At 41.4% G+C, this 15,711-nt stretch overlaps 1 protein-coding gene across 1 annotated transcript in view; it reads right to left on the bottom strand.

Annotated features, from left to right (window-relative positions):
• Positions 1 to 15,711, bottom strand: part of CNTN4 (contactin 4) — a 163,133-nt gene that overhangs the window by 7,875 nt on the left and 139,547 nt on the right. Inside the window, exons 12-15 of the mRNA XM_031049239.2 lie at positions 5,769 to 5,944; positions 4,148 to 4,268; positions 1,490 to 1,648; positions 595 to 744 (exon numbers count right to left, since the gene is read on the bottom strand). Coding sequence (XP_030905099.1) covers positions 595 to 744; positions 1,490 to 1,648; positions 4,148 to 4,268; positions 5,769 to 5,944 — 606 coding nt within the window. The remainder of the gene's footprint in view (positions 1 to 594; positions 745 to 1,489; positions 1,649 to 4,147; positions 4,269 to 5,768; positions 5,945 to 15,711) is intronic.

The raw sequence follows: 15,711 nt of genomic DNA, 5'->3' as shown, positions 1-15,711 counted from the left end.
GAAGGTACTCACTAGATCATTTCACACAAGGCTCTGCCCAGCCTCGCCTTGAACACTGCCATGGATGGAGCATTCACCACTTTGGGCGACCCATTCCAGTGCCTCATCACCCTCATAGTAAAGAACTCCTTCCTTATATGTAACCTGTGTTTCCTCTGTTTAAGTTTAAACCCATTACCCCTTGTTCTATCACTGAAGTCCCTGATGAACACTCCCTGATGCCTTCCATCAGATTGATCATGGGAAACCAGAGGGACTGTTCTCAGAGTTCATCTCTCTCATCAGTGGATACTGGGTAGCATTTCCCAAAAACCTACCCAAATAACTTTTTTAACTTTTTTGGAAAATCATTGTTTTCTGCAGGAAAAGGACATGAAGTCTTCTCATACTCCAGACACCATGAAGTGAGCAAAGAAGCCCATCAGGAGCTCCACAACTTCACCTGCCTATTCTGTGCACACAAATAACACGCCATGAGAGAGGAGAGCTATGGGCACAGAAAACGCTTCTCAGCTTCCTCCAGTGCAACATATCCATTAGCACTGATGAGCATTTATTTGACAAGATTTAACTCAATTGCCCACCACTACTTACGAGCTTCTTCAGTTCTTCTCTTCTCTGAAGGTCTGCTGGGCTCTCCAATCCCAATCAGGTTGGCAGCTACTACTCGAAATTCATACTCGACCCAAGGGTTCAGGCCCACCACTGTTGCTGTGAACGTCCTGCCATCGATGATCTCTGGAACTAGGAGACAAACATGGGTCAGGAATGCAAAGAAACCCACCACAAGTATTAAAGATGCTGTGAAAAGGCCATGCATACCTGATACCCTTAAAATGAAGAATTAATGTAAATACAACATGAATAAAGAGTGATAAACATTATCTCTTTTTTTTCCCAGTATTTTTTTTAACTGCAAAGAAGAGGCAGCATTAAAACATGTGCTTTTAGCACAGAAATTCTGGCTATTACTGAGTTTTTCCTAAATTGCCACTGTTTAAAAACAAAATGTCACGACAACAGGTTTAAAGGGGTTTTATTTTTCTCTTTTTCAAACACACTGTTCCCTCTAGTTAATGGCTACTGGAACAAAATTAACCTCGGACGGAAAGAGAAATTACATCATGGGATTTTTCCCTCTATCAGGAAAATAATTCTACTTAAAGATCGGCCAGATGACACAGTCTGTCCCTGAGGGATGTCTTTATAGACCACAATTACTGCTGTATATCTCCAGAGCAGCAACAAAAGATAGGAATTCATTCTGTTTTCCCTTAAACATTCATGAGAAAAATGGATGAGTAATAGAGCTGACTGGACTCTAAATCTTTGGGTTGCCAAACTTGAAATTAGTTAATAAGACCAGCTCTGCAGCCAGGCAAATTACTTTTCACTTCAGGGTGCAGATCTGCTCTGCTCAGCCGATGCATGGGTCCTGATGGATGTTTTCCATCATGGAGCTCTTCAGGGTCCAGGGCAATGGACCTACCTGTACTCACTGCTTGCCATCCCACTGAGAAGGGGGTCCTTGCTTGCACGACATACATTGTAATAGGGCTGTGGTTGTCTGCTCCTGGCCTCCAGGACAGCTGAGCGGTGGTGTCAGTGACTTCATCTATTGTCACAGCTTCTGGTGGACCTGGGGGACCTGTTGGAAGAATTAAAGGAGAGGGGTGTTTAAGGCTTTGCAATGACTTGAGGAAGGAGCACTGTGGTCTTCCTCCGTTACTCAGGACAGTGGTAACTGAGTCCCTGCAGAAGTGATAAGTGCAGCTCTAGCTGTGATTTAGCAGATGCCTAGATTTGGAAGCACAGGGGAGATAACACAGACTCAGAGATCACCGGCATCACCCGCAATCCCCAGGTGCTCCACGTGTACCGAGCCCCATGGCAGACCTGAGCTACCATACAGAGTAAGGCACTCACTGCAGCACTCGGGATCAGCTCTGCCAGCTCACATTGGCTGCTTTTGAACTGGCCAGTATACAACTATGGCTTTTGGCTGCAGCCTGGGTGCGCTCAGAGGTTGGAGAAGAGCAAAGGACCTGCCTTTAGGTAGCATCATGTCTGAGTAGCAGCCAAAATTTTCTGCTTCACTGCTGGGTTCTTTCTGAACAGTAAAGTACTGTGGGATGTACACAGGAGAGTACCTCTCTCCTGTATCATACAGCCATTTCTGTCAGCAGAGGTACCTGAGGTGAAGTCCCTCCTCAAAAGTACCATCTCAAGCAACAAACTCTCCTCTTGCAACCCACTCTGTGGACTAAAATTATTCTCATACGATATTCAGAGAGCTGGATGTGTTTAAATATCAAAAAAATACCCCCAAAACCCTTCCAATATCCTGCCTATAAAAGGAAAGTTTCAGCAGGTCTAGCCAGATTTAATTTCTCAGAAATTAAAACTTTAAATTCTTTTGCTGGGAGGAGCTGCCACTCAACACAGCCTCACAGAGCAGTCAGCTCCTTTGGTCCTGCTCTGCAAGTTATACCAGAGAAATGAAATTGCTTCACAAATTAATCCTGCTGCTTGGCTTGGCAGAGGCTGGAACAACCTGTCCTCACTTCACGTCTTGGAATAGCCATGGTCATTCCCCACAGTTCAAAATATCCTTCTTTGCAGGGTGCAGGCTACAGCAAGGCAAGAGAGGGACAAATTATCAGTTATTGATTTAGCAAGTATCCCAGAGCTGCTTCTGTTCTGATGGCGTGAGAAAATTCCACCCTGAACAAGTGGCCTGATCTGTGTGTACTAGTGCCAGGGTTACTTCTGTATGCTCTACTTTGATATTCCCTGACATAAATAATTTTTATTCCAGTATCTAATCTCTTATTAATCTGACATAACTCCAATATTTAACAAACTCTAAAATTATTCAGAAAGATCCATTTATGCATCAGTCATTCACCCCTCTTCCTCTCTCACAGCCTTGCGATACTTGCCAACTTTCATGCTGGTGGTGAGATAATACAGCACAACTCTCAGCATAGCCAGGGGACCACTGGCCTAGACAGAGATGTCCCCATTGATGTTTTCAGGGAGTGACAAGACCAGTATTTTTACCATCATCAAGGGTCATTTTCTTGTGAGAATGCAATGTTCCTCATGCTTGCTTACAGAGGCAGCAGTAAGGAAATTACCCAACCGAGGTGCCCAGCAGCAGGCTGTTTTGAAATGGTTGTGCAAAACGACAGAAAATTAATCTGAAACCATGCTGCAGCAAAACCTGTGGGTTGGTGTAATAGGGAGCAACCTCCTGGGGAGGAGAGCAGCAGCTTTGCTGCCTCCAGGGAGCCAGCGATTTGTGCGGCACATGGCTAAGAACGCCTGTGTTCATGCTCCTATGGGGGAAACGTGGTGAAAAGCATAACAGTATTATGAGGATAACAGAACACCCAGCTAGAGACAAGGGCACATTTCTCAATGGAAGTTCAGTTCTAATCTTGCATAGCTTACTCTGGCACAGCTTTGATAAAGAGGGAATTTCTTACTTCTTTTTCATGCTTTCCTTTCTTTCACTGAGCTGCCTGAGAACTTATGTTATATGAAGAATGTGCAAACTCTGATTTTCTTGGGGTCTATGAGAACTGAGGGCAGCAGGTACTGAGCAGCACCAAAGTTTGACTTCCTCAGAGCTAATGAGCAGAAAAATATATACCATATTTATTGTAAGGATAGAGACTTAGGTTAACTAACCGAATCTCTGTTCAAGTCACTTGTGTAGGGTAATGCACAGAACTTGAAATATCAGTGAAGTTACTAAATCATATTTATTCTAGAAAAGTAGCAAAACCACTTAGCAGAAATGCAGTGAAGAAGCTGGACACTGATTCTGCTGTGCAGTTCATCAATTAAATGAGCTCACTTGGTGCAAGTTTTGCATTCAGGTCACAAACAAGTACTAATGTGTTTATCTGTGTTGTGTGTCTGTTCTATAAGTATGTATGAAAGCATCTTTATATGCATTGTTTGAAAACATATTGCAAAACCCAGTGTGCATTTAGAGCTCATTTCTGAGACTAATTACAAGGTGCTGGGATCCCAATGAATATCTTCAAGCCCAGGAACTGTCTTACCAGCAGAAGAAGGTAGGAAAAAAAACCCAAAAAGAGATTTTAGAACAACAACAGTAACAAAATTCAAATACCTCTTACAATGAGGTCTGCAGCAGCCGATAGCTTGTCCACACTTGTTTGCACCATGCAGACGTATTTTCCAGCATGCTTCAGCTGGATGCTTCTGATCATCAAATCACCAGCTGAATCCTGCTGATAAAGTAGGGAAAAGTGGTTACAATTACTTTTTAATGAGCGCTAAACATCATTATCACATGAAGGACACTGTGACTAATGGATTTACTTTACACTGGCTGATGAAAACATTAGTAATGCAAGCCGTGGCCTATTAAAATTATGTGTGTCTGCCTTGAAGGTAAGAGCAGGAGCGTTTCTAAAATTATGGCTCTGAGAAGGGGCAGGGGAGCCTGGTTTGGGTCTGTTAAGCAGTTTCCCCATTAAAACAATGTGACAAAGCTTATGTAGGCCAGGTTCGCTCTGATTCCTCCTTTATCTCTGGATATCCAGTTTATAGCCTCTCTGGTATTCACATACACAAGTTGTGTCTACATCCATTTCACAAGTGAAAACCAGCCCAAATTATGAGACATCTGCAATAGTTTCATGGCTTTGTACTACAGCCAGCATTTTGATTGCCCGGCATTTTTGTGCTAAAGATCATGAGAACAGCACTCTCTGAGGAAATCTTGTATCACCTAACGGTGGTAATTTGTTTTCCAAACGCCAAGTGCATGTCTGATTAACTGTTGAATAGAACTAATTAGGTTTCTGTATGTATAGGAAGCTGAAAACTCTCTCTAAATTCTTCTCGAGACACAAAGCATTCAATATATTAGAAATCTCAGAGTACCCTTGTGATTGTGGCTTTCTAACTAAAGAGTATTAATAAAGTTTGTAATGTTAGCTTTGCAGGTCAATCAAGCACAGCCGCCAGAAAAATCTGTTGCTGCTGATGTGCGCCATAGGCACCAATCTTTAAATGCATCTTTCAATGATTTTTGTAGGGATAACAGCAAGGCTTGTAGATTGTATATCCTTTTCCTTTCAGCATTAAATTTCACTCCTGACAAAAGGAAACATGTACTGCCAGGCTGCTTAAATCCAGCAGAGCATGTGTCTCTATAAAACCTCCCTCAGAGCAACATGCAAAACCTCTTCCAGTTTTCTACCTCCAGCAGAGAAAATCAAGCAGGGAGGGACCATCATAGGCACCCTTACCTTGCCATGGGCTGTGCCATCCTAAACCTCCCTGGAGAGGCAGAAAATGACAACTTACCCAAGCAGATTTTCCTTTCTCCTAATGATGGAAAGTAATTCCTACCTACACACTTTTTCTTCCCCGTACCTGCCACTTGATCATGGCCTTGAGCAACAGTGTGGCCAGGGTTGTATTTAATGGGCAGTCTAACCATCATTTCACACCTGACTCTTCTAGATTCCCATGAACATAGAACCATAGAAACATAGATTCAGCTGGGCTGGAAAAGACCTTTAAGATCATCAAGTCCAACCTTTTCAATCTTCCAATAAACAATTCTCTGCACATTGCACAAGTTTGCATCGTGTGTACCGATGGGCTTTTCCATAAGCACACAACGACCCAGAGATATCAGTGTGACACTGCCAGGAAATGTGCACAGATAATACTGAATTTTATTACTGTAAGGAGTTTGCTTTAGTATTAATACTTACCCCTCCAACTCTTTCAAAGTGATCCCCATCTTTTTCGAAGTCTATCAGGTGTCCATTAAATGACCAGCTAAACATGATATCTAGTGAGTGATCATGAGATACCTGACAAGGCAAGACAATGCTTTCTCCAACAGTAACATCCATGCTGAAAGGTGACACCATAACCCTGGTTGGATCTACAAACAAGAAAAAAAGGGGGAAAAAGCATTAATCATGTGCTCCTGAGACATGGAGGGACATGCAGAGCTGAGAAAGATGTTAAGCAGTCTACCACAACTGCAGCATTGCCACCAGAACTTGAAAATTTGCAGTCATCACTTAGGAAGATCCTTAATGCAACAAGCAGCAACCACATCTCTGATTTTATTCTCCAATACCTTTCCCTATTTGTTGGACTGAAATACTATCAATAAACCCTCCAGAATCCTCTTCTAGCCACCATCCTGATGGACAAGGAGGAAAGGAAAGGCGGGGAAAGAGTGCAGCAGGTCTGAGGCTTGGTTAATTTTTTTTTAAACCTTGAAGATCAGAAATCATTTTATTTGAATCTTCTTACTTCAGAGATTTGTTTCACAGTCCTACATTGCTCACCGTGCTTATAAAAAAACCCCTATTTTGTGTTCCTAAATCAAATAGTGCCTTAAGAAAACTCTCTCAATGTAAAATCTCCAAAACTGGAATGAAGAAGGATATATTAAAAACACAAGTGATATCCGCTCAGACCTGGCAAGGGAAAGATAAGACTAATAATATTGTTTTATGTTATGTTTGTTGAAAACTTGGTGCTTGTTTAGAATACTGGCCATGTTCGCTGGTGGATGGTTTAATGTTTTAAATCCAGGTAGTTTTTCTCTGTGTAAGAAGGGCCCACGCAATGTATAAACAATGAGTGATACCAACCAAACCTTTCACACCATGGAAACCAAAAGACTCCCCTCAATAAGGCAAATCCTGTAGTAATGTCAGACAGAGGGGTGTTGGGCTAATGCTTGGCTCTGGGTGTAGCAGCTCCTTTGACTGATGTGCAGCCTATCTGAGTCACTTGGCAGGTCAGACTGACTCACTTCTTAAGACCCCTGTGGTCTTACGCGGGATGTGACTCACCTGTTGAACAAGAACTGAGCAAGGATTTTGGGGAGGCGAAGCAGAGGAAAGGTGAGAACATGTCCTAAACATGACATTACCAAAGGAAATCCCACAAACCTGTGGGTACCTATGATGTAGCAAGTTCTGTCTGTTAAACATGGGCAGCAGCACATACCAGTTCCATCCTGGGCTTCAGGATTAGTCTCTTATTCACAGCAGGATTTCTATGGATGCTTACCACTGTTTTAATTCTCTATTTTTCACTCTAGTCCTGCATTACAAGCAAAATGGTGGCACAGAAAGATCAGCCATGATGCATTATGCAAACTTCAGCTCCTCATCTGTGCCTATGAATTCCTCCAGCCTCTAAAGTTAATGTTTCTCTTTCATTTCTGTTGACAAAAAATGCAGTATTTTTTTTTTCTACTGGGCCTCAGAGGAAAAGGAGACAAAATATTGCTTAACAATGAAACCAAAAGTCTGAAAATCATATACAGATATTTTTGCTTATTCCAAAAGTCTATTCTACACAGCTGTCATACTAAAATACTACAAGCATTATTCATTCCCTGGTATATGAATCCAAAATCTTAACTACTTCTTCCAGAGACTACTGTCTGACTACTTAATTCTCTGCTAAAATAATAAGGATACAGCAACAGAGATATGCACTGCGCAGAGCTACTCACCAAAATTCAGGGAGTGCGAAGGTGTTTCTGGGTTTTCAGAGACCTCACCAGAAGTGTACAGGAGGTGCTGAACAAGATTTGGTTGTCCCTATAGGCTTCAGATCAAGTCCTCAGGGACTTGGCTGTATTGTCTTGGACAAATTTCATTCATCTCTATTTTGGTTTCACTTCTAACAAAATAGAGTATCTCTTAGCTGAACCATACCAGGTGTTATGAGGCTTAACTAATTAATACAAGTAAAGCATCTGAAATTTCTCAGGTATAAGCACTGTAATGGCACATTACTAAATTAATGTTTAATTGTTGCCTAGATTTATGATACTGTTTTTGTATAACCACCACATCAGGATTTTACAGTCAGTTAGATCTGCTGCTCCTGACACACAGAAAGACCCGGAGCATCCCAAGCTCATGATGTGACAGGAATGCCCACACCTGCAGTGGGGTTCAGGCATGGAATCACTTACTGAAATTCCTTTCAGCATCAGAAGTTCATCCTCTGCTCTGCTCAAAGCCTGTATGAAATATTTATGAAGGACTTGACTCCAAGATGAAATGGGTGCCTCCCACAAAGCCCTAAGCTCTCCCACAAGTCCCACTATGATCCGTGTAAGCTGTGGTCCTTAACAGGTGGCAGCACTGAGATTTTGCTGTAGCTAACCTTCACAGCCACAGCACTTTCTGCAAGAAGCCAGAAGTCTGCACCATAAATCTGATTCTTCCTGCTGCAATGCATAGTTTATAAACGTATAAAGAATGAAACATGGGTGTTTGCTTAAGCCCTGGTTTCCAGAGCAGTTTAGCACAGCTCCGATGGATGTTGTAGGAACTGCAAGTGCCTGCTGACTCCGGAAATCAGGTGCTCAGGTTTCAATCCAGTCATGTCAAGAAGCATTGCAACCTAATAACTGAACACACTGGGTTATGGGAATGGCTGATACAGCAGGGTGACAAACGATGTGCAGGGAGAGGGCTCTGACCCAAGCCATGCTCAGCAGGAGTGCGAGCCCCAGCAAGGCACTTTACAAATCACCCCAAGGAGAATGCTTACCCATCTCTTCTCAAGGACTGGGAGAGCTGAAAAACAAAAACATCCCTTCCCCCCCTTTAATAACCCTAGCAGAGCAGCAAGTGGAAAATGTTATTCAGAAGCCAACTGACGGCAGCCGAGTGCAGGCACACCTTGGAGATACACAGCCAAGTGGTAATCAAAATTATTAGATTTGCACTTTCAAAAGCTGTAACATCAGGAACTTTTTAAATTATGGGGAGTGTTTTAATGGTACCAAAATATTGGTGAGCATCCAAGTAAAAAATAAATAAATAAATAAATAAATAAGGTTTTTTTTTTGTTTTTTTTTTTGAGCTAGCCACTCACTTATTTACCATCCACTTGCAAGGCAGGAGAAGCAATCTAGGGAGACAGAGTCTGTGGGAGAGCTGACCTTAACACTCTGTTACTGCCCTGTCCCCTCGAAGTATGGATTATTTTGCTTAGATGTCTTTGCTCAGTAAAGGTACTGTCACCAAGGGAAATAATGAAAAGAAATGATTGTGTTTTTGGTGATATTTTGAGATGATATTCACCTTCTGGTGCATTTTGAGATAGGTTTAAAAATAAGGCTGAAAGATTCAGTTGCAGATAGAGCTATAATTTCTATTAGTAGCATCACCCCTTACAGCACCTATGGGTTTTTGAGCCTTCCACAGAGGGAAAGCAGTGCCTGGTGCTTCCCAGCTCTCCTGTGGAAAGAATAAAAGCAAGCAAAATTGTTCTGGGTCACTTCTGAGGATGTTCAGCTGGCATTACTGTGAAGTTTTTAGAGGAGAAATACATGGATAGTGATGCCAGCAGGAACACTCTCAGGGGATGAAAACACCTGCGTCACCAGGAAGCAAAATAATCCGGATTTTAGTCTCAAATAGGAAACAGGAAAATAAGAGCCCAGCTACACTGTACATGTAAACATATTCACTAGGTGTCCTGTAGGTACAGCAAGTGCAGATGTGAGTGAGTTTACATTCACCTGGGCTTGGATTTGCTGCAGAGAAAGAGGAGACCTATCCTGAAAAACACCGATGGGGCAGGAGTGCAGCAGGGCTTACGGCGGGAGCTGGCATGTAAACTGCAGACTGGTTAGAGCTTGTCTGTAGGTGTCACTGAAGGCTCAGGGAAGCAGGAAAGCTCCCTCTCAGCCTTCCTTTCATACTCACTTTTTCAGGAGCACACTTTTTGTGTTACAGAAATGGCACTCTTTCATTTTACATGCAGTTTTCCTTGCATGCCAGCCAGGCTGGCAGCTCACAGCTTGCAGCTTGTTGTCAGAGCCATGATGGTTTGAGCAGGGCGAGAGCTCAGGGGGATGGTCCTCAGCTGGAGTAAACCAGCATGGCTACACCGGGATAGCTCCGGACACCACTGTCATCCCTAGCAGGGCGCTCTGAGGCGATCTGAGCTTTTCTTACCTATTTGTGCCCTGCATTACGTCCCCTAGTTTTATCACTGCAGCATACTGCAGACAATTTGGTGTATTTCTGACTGATGGAAAGTATTTGGTTTATGTTACAAGAAATTTTAACAAAGTTTTCTGCTAGCTTTCAGTATATGTTAGGAGAATCGGAGCTGAGCAGCACTTCCCTTCTGAAGAGAGGCTGTAATTGCTTTGCTTTTGCCTCCCACCCCCTGCTAAAAGGAGCCCGTCATTAGCTATTAGTGCTGCCTGCATTTTGTGTCTCATTTTGGGAAGCTGCAATGCATTTCTGAGCTGCAAATCAGCAGGCTGCAGACATCGTGGATACGGTCTGAGGGTAACAATTATCCAATCTGAAAAGAAACCATCCCACCCTGATTTTCTATTGATTGGGCATCCATTAGGAGGGATTCCTTGTTTAGGGTAAACAGCTTTGCATCTGCGTTTGCTTGTTGTAGCTCATGCAGTGCAATGTTGTGTCGTATTGATCTGGAGGACATGACACAGTGGGACACAAGCTACAGTGGCACGACATAAGTGACATAAAATGAATCAGAGGCTGACAGTCAGAGACAATGCTTCTTTTTAGGTCAGTCCTGAGCATGCGAATTTCTTTTGAATGCTGCAAGAGGACCAGAGCAAAGCAAGAAGCGATGTCACATATTTTATGCCCATCAGCAAGATCTCAACTGACCGGAGCGTTTCTTACACCTAGAGACAGGCAGACCTGTCTGCTTCAGATGGCCACTTGGCATCCTGTTTCCAAATGTGCTTCTTTCCAGTTTGGCTCAGCTGTGACGGCTGTGTGCTCTGCTCCACAGGGAAGGGATTCAGCAATGCTAATAACTGCAGTGCCTTTCATTTAAGTGCTCAGTAAACAATGAGATAGACTTTGCCAGCCCCGGCTGCTGAAGGAATAGAGAATTTTACTACAATAAAAGATTTGAACTGTAACATGCTCAGGAGATACAGCTCCTGTTGTTGGCCTCAAATCAGTAGAAATGAGCATCTTGGAGACAGATTAACAAAAAGGGTGATAATGTCAACATTTCCAGTGCTGCCTTCTGCACCTAACATTTAAATGCTTACTCAGACATTTATCCCGGCATAGAGAAGGAGGTCAAAGGAAAAATGAAGAAAAGGGAGTACTCAGGTTTTGACATACTTATCCAGCATAAAATAATGAAGAAATCTGAACTCCCCCTGGAAAACTTGAAGAGTGCCCTCCAAACTGTTCTGCTTGCAAGGGAAGTTTTCCATCATCTCACAAAGGCTTATTCTTTCCTTCCCTTTTCTAGCCTTGCCCATTTCACTTTATTCAAGACTTGTTTGCACTTTCATGGTGCTACGTTTGGTTAATGGAAGCTAATGGAAATTCTGTAAAACATCCTCCATTGAAGGTCTGCAGTATATGTCCTTCTTCCCTTTACACTCTGGCCTAAATAAAAAAAAACCTGTTCAAATATATTCATGGCTTTGGAGGGGAAAATATTGCAATTGGACACAAATGAGCTAGTGAAAAATGAAACAGCTGCTTACTGAGAGAAGAAACATTGTCTGGTTCTTTAAATGGAAAATAAAAAGCAGTGTTTGTTTTTGCTGATGGATATATACATTTTCTTCAAGTACATAAGAAGTATTAGTACCCTACCTATTCTACTCACAGGGCATATCTGAGATAAACAGCAGCAAACTGCAGAATGCAGAGAGGACGTTTATTCCAGGCTGGACAAAAGGAGACCATATAAACCAAAGCCATTTCAGCACAAGAGGCTCTGACTCTCTGCATCATGTGTTGTGATAGGAGCATGCCAGGGCATCTGTTAGCTGTTTAATGAAAGCCAGTGTGGATGACAAGGTAATTTCAGGTTCAAGCATGAATGCTCAAGTGCAAGAGTTTATGTTCAATTACCAGATGCTTCAAACAAGCAGCTAGGACAAAGGCAAGCGATGCCAAGCACACACAGTTGAGTCCAATGTAGGAGAAAAAGGACAGAGCGCTGCTTTTCCTCAGGCTGGATTTCCTATTTCTTGTGTGGATCGAGGCAGATAAGCAGTAGTTTCCTACTCTGATTAACCATCTAAGTACCTAACTCTTTAAAACAGCCATTAGTGTTACAATGTTAAAGATCCAGCTATTTTTTTTTCTTTTTGCCATAACCCATTTCATGTATAAGATTTTAAAATAGGTTTTTCTTGTAGATAAACTGTAGCTCCAACATTTGGAATTCACTTTTTATCTTTTTGGAATACCAGCATGTTTACCGTTTTCATTTTGTTTTTTATCAGAGAGAGTTAATAAATGTGTTGCAGATCAATGTTCTCTATTTGCAATGACATTTTACATTATTGTATTGATTTCAAGGCAAATCATGTCTGCAGATAATAAAAATCAGTCCTGGAGGTAGGATCATATATTTCTATGAGCAACCAAAGAATCAAAGTCTAATACATGAATACTCAAATGTGCTCTAATGTTTCTTTCTCTTCTATTTGTGAATGAAACATTTATCCAAGACCATAAACTCAAAAGCATCTAAGACTTCACTAGCTAGACTTCTGGGAGCTCTTAGTGCTCTGGGCACCCTCAGACACTATAAGAAATGCTGAAGATAGGAAAACATGACCCTGAACTAAAGAGATTAATAACCAGTGAGGAACACATAGTAGGAATTAGCATAGCAAACTACAGTTATCTTAATAAATTGTTGGAGTACTTTATGGGGCATGACGAAAGTTAAGATTAAAAAGAAACGGGGAAGGGCTAAGTAGAAAAAATATTTGGCCTTTACAATACCACAGATGTGAGCTGTGATGAGTCACATACATGCTTTCAGGAACAGGCACATAGCTCTTATGCCAATATAACACTTCTTTTCCATATAATCAGCTATTATACATGTGCTCTCACAAGACAAGTAACTGATTTATAAGGCACATTTCTTAACAGAAAATTCTGCAGCACTTACAGTATCCTCTAGTGTGTACTATGGTAGCTCAGCCTAATAAAATGTAATCTTATTAAAAGCAAAAGGAACACTGTCAGTTTAGAAAAGGGAATTTAAGCCTGGGACTAATCACTTCCTCTGATTTTAGAAATATATGTGGTTAGTGGTCTAGATCTTTCCATATAGTCAGGCAGCACCAAACATCGGAAACGAAGGTGGTGATGCATAGTCATGTATATTATGGGGACTAAGGAAAGGAAACCGAGACATCTGACCTTTCCTGGAAGGGTAGAGACTCCAATTCAGCAATACACACGGTTGAGCTGGGCATTTAGGACATGCTAAAATTGCTTTCCTGAAAGAGAATCCTTATCTTACAGTTTACTTGGCTTAAATCTTGCCATATCAGAACCACAGTGGTGTGGAACATGCAATTATTTTTAGATACGTGCCTTCAGCACATCACCGAAGCCCCTTTCTCTTAGGAAATCTGTTTTCCGTTAGTATGGGCAAGGTGTTTTTTAAGAGAAGAGTTTAGATGTTGCTCCTTGTGACTGCACTGCTAAGTAACCTGCCCATCCAGCTGCTGAAGATTCTCTTTTAAGAATGGCAGTTTCCTTCTCATCTTCATTCGGAGCTGAACTGTAGTCGAGGTTCAAGTTATTAACATATTTCTTAAACTGACATTGAAAAAGAGCTTTCCACAGATAGAAAACTGTCTCAACTTGATGTAAGAGTCTTCCTCTCAGGAATTAATGCCTCCCACCTCCCAGAGAGGGACCCTGCAGTCAATCACAGGATTGCATTTCTGCATACTCAAATATGCATTCTTTGTGTTGCTGAATAATAAATGAAGGTTAATTTAAATCTGAAAACACATTAAGAATGGAATCGCATCAAAGGATACTGGGGAGGGATGTGCTATTATACCAAATTCAAAGACAAAATATATGAAAATATATCCACTCCACTGAGAGTACAGAGAGTGTTACTTAAATAACAAGAGGGCACAATACTTCATTTTAGCCTCCATTTTACCTAGGGCAATACAATCTTATCGAATCAAGCTCTCTCCATGCAATTGTGACAAAGAAAATCATATGTAATGGGGTCTGGAAATGACAATCACATCTGTCACTCATAAAAATTTGTACTTGCTCTGTATAGCAGCATGCAACAGTGCCTGATTACACTACAAACCCCAAACATCTCTTCCCCATCTCTTTGCATTTCATACTGAAATAAAAGCCACTTCACTTCAGAGGTGTCTTAAGTGAAACAGGTATTTTGACAAACGATTCAATCCTTTGCAACACACTTTATAGATAACCACCTGAATTCAAGGTGTCACCTTTTGTGGGCTATTGATTGCAACTAGCTTATATCTGTCTTTTCAAGTATGGAATAATCTACTGTCATTGCAAAAATGATGGCCATCTTACAGAGAAGGTTAATCAGATACAGAAATCATATCTAATCTTTGATAAATTGCAAGCCATTCAAGGATCAATCACCATTCTCCTTGTAATACAAGCCACAGGTAATTGTGCAAATATAAAGCCACACAGTTTGCTATGCATCCCATGCACACAGTGGCCAGCAGCATTTTGCCCCTTTAAACACTTCAGCCTGCTGAGATGGTTGATTTATGGCATTTTAAAATCTTTTGAGGAGTAATGACCATAAACAAAATAATTTCAGGAAGAGGCAAAGCAGCAATAATACAATATGCAGGCATTCAGACTGCAAAATTATTATGTGACTGGCAAAGTCTTTGCATTTTTATGGTACAAGTATGTTTTTTAGGTCTTCCCTGAGTTCTATGCCTATTATCTGCACCCTCCTTGTCAGAATGAAGACATTAGGAATTGACACACAAGAATAAATCCTAAATTAAGAGCCATTAGGAGTGGATGCCTCTTGAGCTGTCAAACTTACAGAATAGCATGGAAATCACTTTCCACTTTCCCAGGGAATGATGCATACCTTAACTATCCTCAATGCCACCCAGACCAAGGATTGCATGTGTCATGAACATCATGGGGTAAACCAGTCTTGGTGTACAGGTCATTTATCAGGCAGCCCAAAACACTTTCATCTTCCCAAATACCTGATGTGAACGCAGAGCATCACCATTTTTACTGGTAAGGGGAATTGGGTGGTGGTACCTACTGATACCTCTGAAAATTGAGAAGTTTTTACTATTACATTAATATTAAGAAATTGTACACATTTAAGATTATTCTACTTAATTTTCAATATGTTTTAACATATTGTCAAACTTTGGCTATTTAGCAGTTTTAGCACTTCTCAACCCTACTTTTAAAATATAAACCCAATCTGATTCAGAAGGTTCTCTGCTGTTTCCAGATGCCTTAACCCTCAGGTTTGGTGGGTCTGTGCTGTTGAGCTCTAATGAGCAAGCAGAACTTATTCCCCTACTCTAACATTCCTCATTTCTAATATAAAAATCCCTTTTTGCCCTTCCTCATTTCACCCCTTGGCAGAGTAAAAAAAACCAAACAAACCATAAATTTCGAGACAGAAAATGGGCTATCAAGAATTAATAATTTTAGTAAGTATCAAATGTATTTGTTCACTAAAGAGTCTGAATTTCCACTGGAAAAAAAACCTCAGTATAAAGGCCCAAGAACAATGCAGGGAGTTTCCACTGGAACCCATGGCTATCTGTCATTAGGAAAAACGACCACCTTCATTTTCACCATGGAGTGTCTGTCTCCTGCTGTT

This window comes from Melopsittacus undulatus, chromosome 9, assembly GCF_012275295.1.
Source record: "Melopsittacus undulatus isolate bMelUnd1 chromosome 9, bMelUnd1.mat.Z, whole genome shotgun sequence".
In the NCBI taxonomy this organism is placed as follows: Eukaryota; Metazoa; Chordata; class Aves; order Psittaciformes; family Psittaculidae; genus Melopsittacus; species Melopsittacus undulatus.
Note: the sequence above shows the minus strand (reverse complement) of the source record. Positions and strands in the feature narration are given on the sequence as shown.